General features: G+C 39.8%; 1 protein-coding gene across 1 annotated transcript; it reads right to left on the bottom strand.

Moving 5' to 3' along the window:
* Positions 1-7,249: 7,249 nt before the first annotated feature.
* On the bottom strand, positions 7,250-8,777 carry LOC130712254 (uncharacterized). Its single transcript, XM_057562087.1, has 2 exons — positions 8,420-8,777; positions 7,250-7,368 (listed from the first exon to the last, which is right to left on the bottom strand). The coding sequence occupies exons 1-2, from the start codon at positions 8,775-8,777 to the stop codon at positions 7,250-7,252; spliced, it is 477 nt and encodes a 158-aa protein (XP_057418070.1).
* Positions 8,778-16,149: the final 7,372 nt, after the last annotated feature.

Raw genomic sequence — 16,149 nt, forward strand, 5'->3', positions numbered from 1 at the left:
AAGAAAAGGAAAAACTACGCTATAGCATCTTGCACAAGTAAAGCACTAACACCAACAGGTGGATGTCGCCAGTAGCATCTAGGAGAAACTTCCCGGGAAGCTTGCCGTGCTAACGAGTCCGCTGCAGAATTCTTCTCACGAGGAATGAGCTGCATAACCACCCGTCAATCTCGACGGAGCAAACCTTGAACACGGCGAATAACATCGCGAGCCCAAAACTGACCAACGCTGGCATCAACCTGCATGACCTCCACCACCATAGAGCAATCTGTGCAGCACATGACTTGTCGCAGTCCCATATCCCAACAAGCCTGTAAACCAAGTTCCACTGCTAACAGCTCCGCAAGGAAAGCATCACCCGCACCATGGCTTTCAGAGGCTCCCAATAACCACCGGTCCGCAGCATCAAACACGTACATGCTACAGCCCATGCGCGAAGTCTCTGGATTCCAACTTCCATCGACAGTAAAGCGAGCCATACCTTGAGGCCGAGGTGCATCAGTCAGGAAGGACGGTAAATCACTCACGCCAGGCCAGCGTTTCCAGCTGCGGACATCTCCCATGACTTGCCGCGAGACATAGCTTATGTTCCAAGGAGTATCCCCAAACACACGATTGTTCCTCCACTTCCAATCCCACCATAACACTGCCATTAAGTATGAGTCATCAAGAGTTTTTTTTTTCGATCTACTAAAAAAAATATGTAAGATTGGTTTAAAATAGTTTACACTCACAAACAATTACAACATGTCATGGAAGAGGAATACTTTCGCTTTCATTTTTTTGATTCAATTGTACTTTTCAATATTATGCATATGTGCAATTTGAATCTTCTTTGTTTAAAATGAGTAATTTGGTGTATGAACGATAAATTTGTTATGATTGGGTCCTTTCGTCAATATGTCGTCAAATTGCTTACGTTGTTAGCATGATGTAGATCTGACATTTTTGTCACTGTGATGCCACCTCACTAAATAAAAAATTAATTAAGTAAATAAAAAAGGGTTTGTTTTCAAATTAGTCCATGTTTTTCTAGCGACTTTTGAATTTAGTCTCCCCATGTAAAATATTACGCGATACCTCCCTAGTATTTCATGTGTTTCGGTATTGGTCATCGCCGAAGAGCGAAATCAGAACTAGTTCCCCTTGTACCCCTCCTAACATACACCCTTGTCATGCTTGGTCTAGTATCACTAAGTTTTTTTTTGAACTTCTAGTATCACTAAGTTAGAATTAACTAGTCTGCATTGCATTAACTGTGAAATCACATTTATAACATGTAATTCTATAGTAATAATAGTAATTCATTTCCTCAGTGCAATAAGCAGGTAAAAAGAAAAAAAAATACCAAATCAGCACACATAAATACACAAAAGAACAAATTATTGGAATACAATGAAAGGAAAAAGTTGTAATGTCCTAATTTCTCAATCGGAAATCACATTAGTAACTTAACAAAGTCTAGGGACTAGCTCTGTATTTTTTCCAAAAAAGGTTATATATTTTCGAAAATGGTTAAATATGGTTTTCGTCTCTGAACTTTCAGCGAGAATTGGATTTCGTCCCTTGCATGAGTAAAAGCCGAAAAGAGTCCTTGAACATAAGGAAAATAACTGGTTTTCATCTCTGCCGGCTGCCGGAGGGGTGGCGCTGACCACTGTGGCCACATTTGTCGGTGAGCTTACGTGGCCCTGCCACGTCAAGTAATGAGGATGGATCATTTTTTTTCTTTTTTCATTTAAAATAAATATTTTCTTAAACTCTAATGGGTGAACCTGCACTGTCATGCTTTTTGAATCCTTGTGTTTTCTGTGCCTGGTGAATTGTTGCAGCAGAGGGTGAAGTGTTGTTGCCATGTTATGCAGCTGGTATTAAATTGAAGATTTTGTATCTGACTTCAACGTTGCTGCCGCGGGAGAAAGTGTGATGTTGTGCTGGTGATGCTGTCTAAGATGGTTAACATTGCTAATTTGATGTGCTTGTTGTTGCGTATTTGTGACATTGTGCAGATGCTGGATTTGGAACTTTGAAATTGGCTTGTTGTTGTCATGTAATAGTTGTTAATGGTTGATGTATTAATGTGGGAATCACAAATTTGGTTTCTTATAGATGTGGTACTCTTTTTTCTTACTAGGTTTTTTCTCATTGAGTTTTTCTTAGCAAAGTTTTAATGAGTCTCATTCATAAGAATTTGCTAAACCAATTTATGTGGGATATCTTACGTGAAGGCTATGGTAACTCCCATAAAAATGGGAACACGGTGTCCCCCAAAATTTTTTATATGAGATTACAAATATACCCTCTGTACAAAAAAAAAACAAATATACCCTCTTATTCTGGAGAGATTTTAGGGGAAGATTTTCCACAACCAAAATCAGATACGTTTCTTCTTCTTCTTCTTCATCACTTCTTCTCTTCTTACCCAGGAAACCAACTTCTCCTTTGCAAATCAAAATTCGAAATTTCTGTGTTTGGCTTCCATCTCCTTTCACCAACATCAAAGTTTGTATTTTTACCCAGATCCACACCCTCAGTAATAACATTTCCAGACCTTCGAACCATTTGGACAGATCATAAAATTTGTAAACAGAGAAAAAGAAGAACCTTCCTCCATCAAGATCTGACACCGACCCATGAAGGTTCTTGGAAGCAAAGGCACCGACAGAAAATCAAGTCTGATAAAAATAAAACCCAGTAGATCTAGATCTGAACATTGCTAACCTGCCTGATCTACCCTCAAAACAACAGGTGTGAAAACATATGCTCAATACATTAAATATCAATGGTCAAGTTACAATTTTTTGCAAACTCAAAGAGGATGCAGATGTAAAAATGGGACCGTAAATTCTTATCTTGAAGTGACCCAGATAATTCTTCTGCTTGCAATCTCTTTCTCACCAGCCCCTGAACTTGAAGCACCAGCCCTCCAAACCAGAAAACACCAACTCAATAATTCCCTCCTTCCTTCCCAACGAGACACACAATAGAGGCACCCAACAACCAAAAACCACTGCCGTGGATTTCCTCCTTGCCATCTCCCCTTCCCTCGCCGCCGCCGGTGCCGACGACTTCTCCGGCCTCCAGATCCTCGACCTTGAGAAGGGCCATGTCAGGGAAACCCTCAACTGGGAAAACATCACCAAATATGGATCCACCGTCCAAGCCATCAGCGAGGTTTGAGGATTCTGGGAGCGTTGAGCGTTGATGATGACGGCGACGAACCCAGATCGAGGTGAGAAGAGAGATCTGATCCATGGCAAAGGAAGGGAGGTTGAGGATGGTGTTGTGGTTGTTCGGTTATGGCAGATCTGGTGATGGTGGTGGTGAGAGAGGATACGATGGTGATCTAATTTGCAGATTCAAGAGAGAGATGGAGGAGATGAACTGGAGATGCAACTCCTTCTTCTTCCTCCAGAAAGAAGAGGATGTTTTTTAATGGATGGCAGGGCAATTTAGTAAATTTGCATCTTTAATCTAAACCGTTGAAATATTTAATTAATATATCTATGGTCTAAAATTAGTATTCATACAATGTCCCCTTTTTTTGAAAGTTTTTGTGTAGGGGACACTGGTGCACCCCCTTTTATGGGTTACACCATAGACGCGACCGATATCTTAGGGTGGTGATTGTTCTGTTGCATTGTTTGTTGTACTATGTACTTGGTCATGAGTCTTTATATCTCATGAAATTTTCATTTATTAATAATATATCTATTTTCAAAAAAAATTATCTACATAATCACGAAAATAAAACTAATTATAATTATTTTAATTTATCAAAATATATTTATCCAATAATATTATGCGCATTCAAAATCAAAATAACACTTAAGTCAAAGTCAACCAAACAAGTCAATAGAACACAAAAGTCAACATTCACCTAATTATTATCATAATAATAATAATCATAATAATAATAATAAATAATAATAATTAACTGCCAAAATATAGGGTCTTACAAAAGCGTATAAAAAAATTGCAAGGAAAAAATTCTTCACCCTCTCCTTTCTCTCCCCTCAATTCTTTCACTCCCGCAATCCACTCCACTCACACAATGATTATGTTAGCCAAATCGTAACATAGATCAATGTTTCATCAACTATAACATACAACACAAATTGAAGATACAAAATAAGAAAAATTAATAGAATAAAATCACACACAAAGGAGAATCAGAGTGAAGGTGAAAGAGAGAGCCCTTGAATTATTCTCTAGCGTGACTCTGTAAAAAAGAGTAAAATGAGAGAAACGAGAGATCGAATCAAATATTAGTAAACTCCAACCGAGTTAAAGCTTAAATATTTCCCCTAATATATCCATCAATCACCTATAATCTTTCACATACTCATTGAATAGCAAAGTAGATGGGCAACAACACGTACATTGAATCTCGATTCTCAACACCATGGCCATGGCAACAGGAAGCTTATACGACAACGGGCAACGACAACACCACACTGGCGGTTAGAAGGACAAGAACAACTACAACGAACCCAGCGCCAGAGATAGAAGGGAACCGGTAGCAGTAGAATTTTGAAAGTGAAAATGAATAAATATGGGGATGCAAGGTTGGGAAAAGTATATGAGAGCTATTTGATTGGCCAGAGGGGCGACATTAGGCAAAATTCTCTTGGGGGAGAGGTTGGGAAACATAGTAAATGGGAGGTTAGATTTTCAAGCTGATTGAACTGGAAATTGGAAAATAAGGGAGATGAAACATCAGCATGGGTAAGGGACAACGAAGGAGGCATCGGGAGAGGAGTAAATGGAAGTGGTAGGGTTTTATGCTGAAGGTATTTGAAATTTTGGAAGAAGAAACAACAACTCGGTCGGAGACCGTGAATCAGGCATCTCCTTTGGTGGATGAGTGCCACACGAAAGATGATCGAAGAAGGAGGAGAAAGGAGAGATTGACACGTAAGCAAAGAGCTGAGGGATCCAAAGAACTGAGAGCAAGACCGTGGAATTCCACTAAAGCTAATATTGCATGAGAGAGCAGAATGCACCAGGTGATGACACCTCAGTATTGGATTCTTATAAGCTTTGGTGTTTTAATATATGTATTGATTGATTGATGGATTAATTAATTGGAGTTTAGACTTTAGACTAAACATTTCTAATGTTTGTTGTAGATTTTCAGAATTTGAACACAACACATTTTTTTTCTAAAAAAACAAAAGAATTAATTCAACAAAACATTATTGCAAATATATCATTGTTTTCTAGAAAAAAAATGTTCCCGTTCTAGATGAGTTTTTGTTTTTAGTAAGAAAAATGGTCATGTGCTGACAATATGAAAAATTATACACAATTTGTAAATCATATTAGAGAGAAGTGAAAAAATTAGTTACTCATTCCGTTCCTTAATATAAGAACCAAGTAACCACTTCACACCCTTTAGGGCCCGTTTGGTGCGACGTATAGTATAAGGCCTGATAGTATAAGACCTGATAGTATTAGGCCTGATAGTATAAGCCCTGATAACTTTTTTATACTATCCAGCGTTTGGACATACTCTGTATAGTTTACCATATCGTTTAAATTAATGCAATTTTATGTTTAATGAAGTATTGAATAATGGTATATAATAAAAATCAAATATGGAGGTGATTATAACGGTGGTGGCGGTGGTGATGGAAGTAGTGGTAGGTTGGTGGTGGTGGTGGCAATGGTGGTAGGCTGGTGTTGGTGGCGGTGGTGGTGATAGTGGAGATAGGTTGGAGGTGGTGGTGGCAGCGATGGTGGTTGTGGTGGTGGCGATGATAGGGTGGTGGTGGTGGTGGTAAGGCGGTGGTGGAGGCAATGGTGGTGGTGGTGGCGATAGGGTGGTGGTTGTGGTGTCGGTGGTGGCAATAGAGTGGTGACGACGATTATGGTGGTGGTGGCGATAGGGTGGTGGTTGTGGTGTCGGTGGCGGCGGCGGTGGTGGTGGCGGTGGCGGCAACATCGGTGGTGGCGGTGGTGGTGATCGGATGGTGGCAGCGATGGTGGTTGTGGTGTTGGCGACGATAGAGTGTGGTGGTGGTGGTAAGGCGGTGGCGGCTTAGTAAGGTGGCGGCGACGGTGGAGGGTGGATGCAATGGTGGTGGTGGCGGCGACGGTGATCGGGTGGTGGCGGTGGTGGTGGTGGTGGCGGTGACGGTGATCGGGTGGTGGCGGTGGTGGTGGTGGTGGCGGCGACGGTGATCGGGTGGAGGCAATGGTGGTGGTGGTGGCGGCCACGGTGATCGGGTGGCGGCGACGGTGGAGGGTGGAGGCAATGGTGGTGGTGGTGGTGGTGGCGGCGACGGTGATCGGGTGGTGGCGGTGGTGGCGGTGGCGGTGACGGTGATTGGGTGGCGGCGGCGGCGGTGGTGGTGGCGGCGACGGTGATCGGGTGGTGGTGCCAATGATGGTGTAAGTTGACAGCAATAGAGGGTGGTGATGATGGTGACTTATACATCACAACCTTATCATGCCTTATCCATCACTCACATGATGGATTAAATAATACGTCATTTTAACGTATAAGGGGACTTTGATGGATAAGCTTATACAATACAATGTCATCACCAAACAATGAATAAACTCATAATGTATTGTATAAGCTTATACTATCATGCCTAATACGGCGTGCCAAACGAGCCCTTAAGAAATTTAGCTAATCAAGATAATTGCAATAAATTTGTTTTCAATTTATATCAACTTTCCAAAGTTACCCTCCACCCATTATTCTTAATTTTTATGCATCATTAATGCTATAGCAAGTGAAAAGAGAGAGAAATTCCATTAAATAAGGGCATTCTTGCCTAAAAATAATTAATTCTCCACAAACTCTAAGTTGGTTCTTATAAAAAGGACCAAGGGCATTTTCTATTTGGTTCTTATAAATAAGAACGGAGGGAGTATTTAATTTTATTAAATAGTTTATAAATTTAAATGATGATATGACATATATGTTAAATTTGATTGGTTGATAAGGTAAATTTTATTTATTTATTAGTGCATATAAATATAAATTATACTCTTTCAGTAAGATTATACATTCTGCCCAAACCCTCCTCAATTCTCTAATTTCAAATAATTTGACCTTCACAAACATAAAAGGGCACAATCAGGTAAAAAAATGACTTGCATGAACAATAAAATCCATCAATGATGAGTAGCAAAATTTATATTGAAAAGTATTAGGAGACAGTCAACCATGTATATTAAAATCAATAAATAACCAAAATTGAATAAATCAGAAAGAGACCATTCAAAAGATTATCTATTGATTAACTTGATCAGAGGGGAACGGACCAGTGGAGGTGGAAGATTGGCGCACCGCACAAGCAACCACCTTCGCCCATTGTTTCAGCCGAGTCTTCTTCGCATCCAAATCATCACCTTCACAAACATACACAATATTCACTCAAAAAATTAAGTTGAAATCAGAAAAGATAAAAAAAAGTTGAGAGAAAAAGAAACATGCACCGCAATATCATTTTTTACACAGTTAATCAATTAAATGTAAATGATGCGCCACATTATTAATTAAGTTAATTAAAAAAAAAATTTAAAATTTAGATGATTAACTGTTTAAAAAAATTATATCGTCAGTCTATAAAAATTACACTAAAAAAAAAGTAAGAGTTTAATTTTGATGCACCTACGGTGTAAAGTTTTTTTACACCGTCAACCAATTAGATTTCAAGGATGTGTCATATCAATTAATGAAATTAAATAAAAAGAGAGATTTTCTCACATCCTTGAAATCTGATTGGTTGACGGTGTAAAAAAACTTTACACCGTCGATGCATCAAACTTTTTCTCAAAAAGTAAACATAAGAACTTTATTTCTTCAATTATACAATCAATTTTCAAAATTATTGGATTAATAACAAACAACAACTAAAAGATAAAGACTCAAGTGGTAAGAGTTAAAAGACATATTAGTTGGGTGGGGGAGGTACAGGGTTCAATCCCTTGAGTGTGCAATTTATCTTTCCAATATAAAAAAAATAAAGGCTTAGGTAGATTGTTGGTCCTTATAATTTTAGTCTTTCACAATTTTAATTGCTCAAATTAAGTCTTATTATTTGCAAAATTTATTAAATTTGGTACATATATTAACTTATCATCCAATAATTAAATAAAAAGTTGATGAGAGTCACAATTTTTTACTTAAATGATAATTTAAAAAGATTTATCTCACCTCTTTCAATAAATGTGATATATGTAAAAAAAATGTCAGATATTGGATGATAAGATAACATTTTGATTAAATTTGTTCAATTTTTAAGTAGAAAGACTTAATTTGAGCAATTGAAATTACAGAGACCAAAGTCACACATTCTTGAAACTAGAGGGGAAAAATGAGTTAAGCCTAAGACAAACGAAAGTTAAAAAAAAAACAAAAATTGATATGATTATTTAACAGATTAATCAAATTAATTACCTGGATTGAATATAGTGGTGGTGTTTGCAATGTTAGTATCGGAGAAAATGGAAGAGGAAGAAGAGGAGCGAGACAAGCTATGATTATTGTACTGTTTATTAACAGCATGGAACAACTCCAAAGCAGGGATGGTGCTGGAAAGTTTCGGGTCGGTTTCCGGTGAATCGAACCCAAACCCGAGTTCGATGCAAGCTTTCAATTCCTGCAGATCATCCTCCGAGACACTCTTGCTCAGCCGGCCGCGGGTGGCATGATCTTCCTTCCGCCTCTGCCATGCCACTTCCCGGAGCGTGTCCGACGACCATGACTTTTGCTTGTACAGCGCCGGTGGCGGCGGAGCCTTAGATCGTCTTGGCATTATTTTGTTTTTAAGTTTGGTTCAAGAATTTGAGTTGTGTTTTAATTGTGGTGGATGCTAGTGGATTGGAAGATTCATGCTTTAAATCGTTTCAATTATGTTAAATAAATAGTATAATTTATATATTTACAACAAAATGTATAAAAAAAGTTTCCAAATTTATAAATTAATATTTTACTCAATCAAAATATTAAAATTTTATCTTATCTTATACTATATACTATTTTTGAAACCAAAATATAATAATTTCTATATAGGTGTCACCCCCTCATATTTTGCTTTTCTTGACTTTTTTCTCTCTCATATACTATTCTTAGTAGGTAGATGATGTTATATTTTATTTTTTAAATTTTAGTAATTTTGAAAAATCAATTTTACCTCATAAAACTCAATTACTAACGAAATTTGAAATTACTTTCCTTAAATCATAATACAAATTGTTACAACCAATAAATAATTGATCTAAATCTTTACTAGTGTAGAAAATTATTAAAGTTCCCCCCAAAATCTAAGTATTTTAATTATTCACCTTAATATTAATTAAATTAAAAAATTAAAAAATTCAAAGGTTATATTATAATCAATGTGACACATATTGAGTCAAATTTTCCAATATACAAAAAAAAAACACATATGAAGTCTAATTTGAATTTAAATGATCATTTTTAGATCAAAAGTCAACAAAACAATAATGCTTTATTTTCTTTGATATTAAATGTCAAAAAAAATTAATTAAAAGTTATTTAGGATTTTTTTGCTTCACCAACAATTTTTGTTTTACAATAGATCACTGACAAATATTTTAATCAATGTCACACATATACGAGTTTAATTTAAATTTTAGGCTTAATAACTCTTTTAGTCCCTCGCTTATCACGATTTTGCACTTTTGATCCCTAATAAAAAATTAGCACTTTTGGTCCTCCACATTGCTTAATTGTTTGCAAAAATGGTCCATATTTGGGACTAAAACGGCAAAAGTGTGTAAATATGAGTGGTTAATTTTTTGAGGGACAAAAGTGCAAAATCGTGATAAGTGAGGGACCAAAAGAGCTATTAAGACTAAATTTTAATGGTTATTTTTTGGGTAAATACTCACTTCGGTCCCTGAATGTGTCACTTGCTGTTAACTTCGTCCCTAAACTTTAAAAAGTCATCCCGCGATCCTTGGAAGTGGCAGACGTAGATCAAGTTAGTCTCTCCGTCAGTTTGGTCAACTAACGGAGATGACGTGGCTGTTAAATGCTGACGTGACAAATTAATCTCTGAATGTGGCAAACATAGCAATTTAATCCCTACGAAAAAATCACAAATTTTACAAAAAATTGGTTTGAGGGGGTTCAAACCCATAACCTAAGGATAAAAAAACAAGTCATTTGCCAGCTGAACCACTCAATTTGATGTGTATGATGTGAAATCAATTATATTTATTTAAAATGTTAGATGCTAATTTGAAATTAATATTTAAATTATTTTTCTTCATATCTTCACCTTTTTTTTTGAAAAAGCAAATTTGTATTAGAATAGAGTACTAGGGGTACTCTAACCCAAAAAGATACAAGAAAATATATACAAAGGAGAGACAGGGAAAACCAACACCAGTAGACAAAAACCAGTGTTGGTATAGCAGTCCAAACCCAGTGTCATTTACAGAACAAAGCAACCCTCACAAAGGTCCCTAATCAGCCAGCACCCTCAAGACACACCTTTGGATTTGTTGACCACTCATAGAATGAGTAAGAGAAGCCTTTTAGCTTGCCTCTCAACCAGATCCAAGATTTCAATTTAATCACCTCTGTTAGTCTTTCTTTATCAGCAACATTAACAGCATGTTTAAACACCATTTGGTTCCTAGCTAACCATATAGCCCAGATACATGAACACCATACCACTAACCAGCCAATTCCCACGCTCCTCCTACCTACAGACATGTGCTGTTCGAAGTGCCCTTTACAGTCATGTGGTAGTGCTGTTTGAATCCCCCACCAATTGTAGCACCACATCCAAACTTCCCAAGATCGTTTACATGAAAATAACACATGACCTGTACTCTCTTCCTCCTCTTGACAGAATAAGCACAAGCTGTCCTGGCCCACAGCGATTATATTTCGCTTCCTCAAGTTTTCGCGGGACTGAATTCTATCAAGTAACGCTTTCCAGGGAAACGCCAAAACGTTCGATGGAGCTGGAATTTTCCACAATGCCTCAAATGCCTTGCTTACCTCGACCAGCCCTTGATCTTGCAAATATTTATAGGTCGATGCAACCGAAAAACCTCCACCCTCAAAAACCACCCAAACCCATTTATCCTCTTCCGACACTACAGGTTTGAAGTTCTGTAAAGAAGTAGTCAGCTCATCCAGAAGCTTCACCTCCCAAACAAACAAAGCTCGTCTCCAATTAAACCGCCACACCCAGCCTCCATCCACCCATAGTCCCATATCAGATATGGGATTCTGTTGTTGGTTAGAAACGTCAAACAGTCTCTTGTACTTCAGGTTCAGCTTAGTCCCTTCTCCCCCCCAAGGATCATTCCAGAAAGAGGTATTCCTACCATTCCCCACTTTTCTAACCACACATTCTTCAAACCAGTTATCCTCCTCCGCACAACTCCTCCACATGTCCCTCCACCACCCTGAAATTGCAGCTGGTCTTTGTACTGACCATTCAGATTGGGAAGCACTGTACTTTGCTCTCACAACCTTACACCAGAAACTGTCCTCGTTATTCAGTAAACGCCACCTCCATTTGGCCAGTAGGGACCTATTGAACGTTCTCAAATCCTTTATCCCCAACCCCCCTTCCTCCTTAGGCTTGCACACAACCTCCCACTTTACCCAAGCAACTTTACTCGCACCTTCCTCACCACCCCACAAAAACTGCCTCATGATTTTATTACACCTAGACAACACACCTGCTGGAATTTTAAAGAATGACATATAGAACAAGGGTAGAGAGGAAAGAACACTTCGGATAAGACATATTCGCCCACCAAGCGAGAGAGCTTTATGTTTCCAAGTTGATAGCCTCCTCTTCAATTTCTTGATCACCGGCTCCCACGTTACCACCTTCTTCGAATTTGCTCCTACGGGTAACCCCAAGTAAGTGAACGGGATTTCCATCACTTTGCAATTAAGGACAGCCGCAAGACCTTGAGTTCTTCTATAGTCCACTGAAATTCCAGCCACCTTACTTTTATGGAAGTTGACTTTGAGCCCGGACATAAGTTCAAAGTGCCTCAAAATGCTTTTAACTACTAAGATGTTCTGGTTTGAGACCTCTCCAACAAACAACGTGTCGTCTGCGAATTGTAGTAGAGAGACGTCCACTTCCTCTCTACCCACCTTATATCCCTTAAACAAGTTTGTGCTACATGCTTGCCTCATTAGTCCACTCATGCCCTCCGCCACGATTAAAAAGAGAAACGGCGCTAATGGATCGCCTTGTCTCAATCCTCTCTGAAGACCAAATTCTGTAGTTGGACTACCGTTTACCAGAATAGACACCGAAGCTGATTGCACACACCCCTTAATCCAATTCCTCCATTTCAAACAGAAGCCAAGTCGCCTCATCATATACTGCAGGAAATCCCAACTTACCGAATCATAGGCTTTTTCAAAGTCAACTTTCAGTACAAAGCACTCTTTCTTCTTTCTCTTTGCTTCCTCCACCACTTCATTTGCTACCACAACACTGTCCAGCAAGAATCTTCCTCCTACAAACGCAGCCTGTCTTTCATCAATTAATTTTCCCATTACACTGCTCAACCTTTTAGACAACGCCTTTGATACAATTTTATAGAGGCACCCAACGAGAGAAATAGGTCTAAACTGTCCAAGTTCACTCGGGTTTTCCACCTTCGGGACCAGCGTTATAAAAGAGGCATTCCCACCCCTCGGCCATACCCCATTTCGATGAAAGTCCTCAAACAGCTTCATCAGATCACCTTTTAGTATATCCCAAAAAGACTTGATAAAACGGAAATTAAACCCGTCGGGCCCCGGGCTTTTATCATTACCACACTCCCACACAGCTTCTCTTACTTCTTCGATGCTAAACGCTGCCGTGAGCTGGTTATTTTCCCCCTCAGAAATCGTTGGGAAAGGAACACCATCAATCCTCACACCTTTCCAAGCTTTCTCTGTGAACCTTTCCTGAAAGTACTCTTTGATATTGTTCTTTACAGCGAGAGGCTCCTCTGTCCACCTCCCATTAATCGTGAGGCCCCGAATAGCATTCACTCTTCTCCTCCAATTAACTGTGCCATGAAAGAACTTCGTGTTCGCATCACCTTCCTTCACCCATTTGTCCCTTGACTGTTGGCGAAGCAGTGATTCATTCTTTATTGCAAGCCTCCAGTACTCATCCAGTTTCTCTCGTTTTAATTGGACCTCCACAGCTGAAAGGTTACGCTGCTCCTCTTCGACATCCAGCTTATTTATTTCTCCTGCAAGCACCAAGCACTTCTTCCGAATATCTCCTATAGCCTCTTTATCCCAACTTCTCAGCACTCCTTTCAATACTTTCAGTTTTTCTTTCATGACAAACGCCCCCCACCCCTGTATATTAGCTTCTGACCAAGCCTTCTTGACCAGGTCTGAGAACCCTGGTTCAGCGAGCCACAAATTCTTGCTCTTAAATGGTTTTGGTCCCCAATCAACGTTGACATTCTTCAGTAACAGCGGGCAATGGTCCGACACATCTCTGTTTAGTACATATTGAGCACTATTAGGCCAAGAATTCCACCAGCCTTGAGATACTAAAAATCTGTCCAGCCTACTCTTCGAATCTCGGTTCGGTCTATACCAAGTAAACTTTCTCCCCACCATCGGAATGTCTTCAACCTCCATTTCATCTATGAAATTATTAAACTCTTGTGCCTCTCCCGCATTAAACCTGATTCTTTGTTGCGAATTCTTCCTCTCTTCTGAGTTTCTCACAGAGTTGAAATCACCTGCTATGCACCATAAGCATACTGTACTACCCCTTTTTATTTGTAGTAGCTCATTCCACAAACTTCTTTTATCCACAATTGAACAAGGTGAATACACATTCACCAGCACGCAATCTTCTCCTTCCCACTTACCTTTGAGGCCCAAGTAACCCAGCCCAGAAAAGCTTTCTTCCCTTGTAAACACACTCCTCCTCCAAATGCATAATAATCCCCCCGCACTATTTGATGCAGGTTGATCTCTCCATTCCATGTCATAATCACCCCAAATCAATCCACAAATGCTGGTACTAACTTCAGACAGCTTAGTTTCCTACACAAAAACCATCTCAACCTCATTTGAGCTTATCAAATTTCTCAGGGCTCGCCTTTTTATCGTGCCCCCCATCCCTCTGATGTTAAAGCTTAAAATCTTCATAAAGCCACATTGCCACCCCTGCACGAATCCGCTCTCCTTGAAGCTTCAACCTCCTTCTCATCTCGTCTTTCCATTGCCAAAAGCTCCAGCAATAATTCCTCATGACTACCAACTATGTTGACTCCTAACTTCTGACCAATTTCAAGAATTTGTTTTGCCTCCCCTTCTTGGTTCCTCTACCATAAAATCTTGTTGCAGTTTGAAATTGCATTATCAGAAACAGAGTTAGTCATTGAGAGGGCAATTTGTCGTACCTCCTTGCGCTTCCCAGGATTCCTCCCCCAGCCAACACTGGACAACGACGGATTACCTTGGTTTCTAGTAGAGCTTGAAGCCGACGACACCATACATTGACCCACCGGATTACGATTCACACATGGGTCTTCTCTTCCGTCGTGACCACCGCCCCTTGTGTTTCCGACCATCACCGATCCTGGTTCAATGGTATCGCTCTCCCCTTCCTTATCCACTGTTTGTGCTTCATGTATTTCCCTCACCTCCTCCTCGCTCACCTCAGTTTCCTCCACACACTCATTCCTTGAGCTTAGGTCACTCACTCCCACTGTTTTGCCTTTGTTTAGCCCAGACCCAGTTTCAGGCACTGGGTCGTTTCCTGAGATGATTCCTTCACTGGACCCAACCCGGTTTAAATTTATTGCACTACCTGAAGCCCCATTAGCCACTTCAGGCAGCAACAAAGGTGAGACATCATGGGCCAGGCCCAACCTCTCTCCAAAATTACTTGGACCTGCCCCACTAACCCTATTCCCACTTAAATTCAAAAATCCCACTTGGACCGTAGGTGACGGCGCCCCCCCACCTCGTTGACTGTTCCCCAACTGACTAGCACCACCAGATTTGACAGGATTTCCGTCAGAAAATCCCTCCTTATCCTGGTTTTGCAGACTTTCATTAAATGCCACCTGACAATCTACCAACTCCCCTTCCACCGCAACTTCTTTACCCGGCCGCCATACCTCACCGGTGGTTTCTGGGACTATCTCGTCCCAATCATCCTTTTCACCCAGGCCACCACACGCACTCAAGTTCTCAAAATCCTCAAGATGGATGCTTGATTCTGTTACCGAACTTGAGGCCTCACTACACCTCCGGCGAACACAAGGGCAGGATAAATTGCTTGTTTCCTCCATGAATCTGACTCCGCACAGGGTATTGTTTATCTTCACCTTCCTATAATAGAAGATAGGTTCCATCCTTGTTGTTCTTACTCTCAATCTTGCATAGTCTACCCTTGAAAAAGCCGCAGTACCTTCATTAATGGTAACAACTCTACCGAATGGCCCAAACACTCGATCAAAGCATTCTTTTGTCCACAAGTTCAAGGGCACGCCCTCGCAACGGACCCAGGTAGTTCTGTACCCAGATGTATAGTTGGGAGTCCAGGGATGGATGTCTTCGAACACCATGCTCAGCCACTCCTCTGCATCCTTCAGCATTTGCCCGATGTCCTCCTTAGGCGGCCCTGACAGTAGTACTTGGTTATCTCCCAAGTGGCGCACACGAACATGCCTGAACCCCTCCATGATAAAGCCCTCATGCAACTTGTGAATGTTCTCCGTGTCTTCATATCTTCACCTTCATCATACTTCTTCTTCTCCTTCATCATCCTTCTTCATCTTCCTCCTCGTTCACCATTTTCGCTTTTTCTCTCAAATCTACAAGTTTTGAACTAGTGAGAGCTATAAAGCATAGAGCTCTCTCACTCCAAAAGCTACGACCCATGATTCGCAATTTACTATTTTTGAAAACGTATTTGGAGAAGATATATTAAATTGGTATTTTTTTTATTCAAATTCAAGTCTATATATTAGACACACATAAAAAGTTAAATTTTAAAATTATAAATACTCATTTAACTAGGGTAATAAATTTTCATAATTTTTTAATTAATTTTACAAATAGTCATTTTTAAAAGAGTGATTGTCCCACCTTGCGAGGTGATATTGACCGGTTGTTGGTAGAAACATATAAATTGCATCTTA

The sequence above is a fragment of the Lotus japonicus genome, chromosome 4 (assembly GCF_012489685.1).
Source record: "Lotus japonicus ecotype B-129 chromosome 4, LjGifu_v1.2".
Lineage (NCBI taxonomy): Eukaryota > Viridiplantae > Streptophyta > Magnoliopsida > Fabales > Fabaceae > Lotus > Lotus japonicus.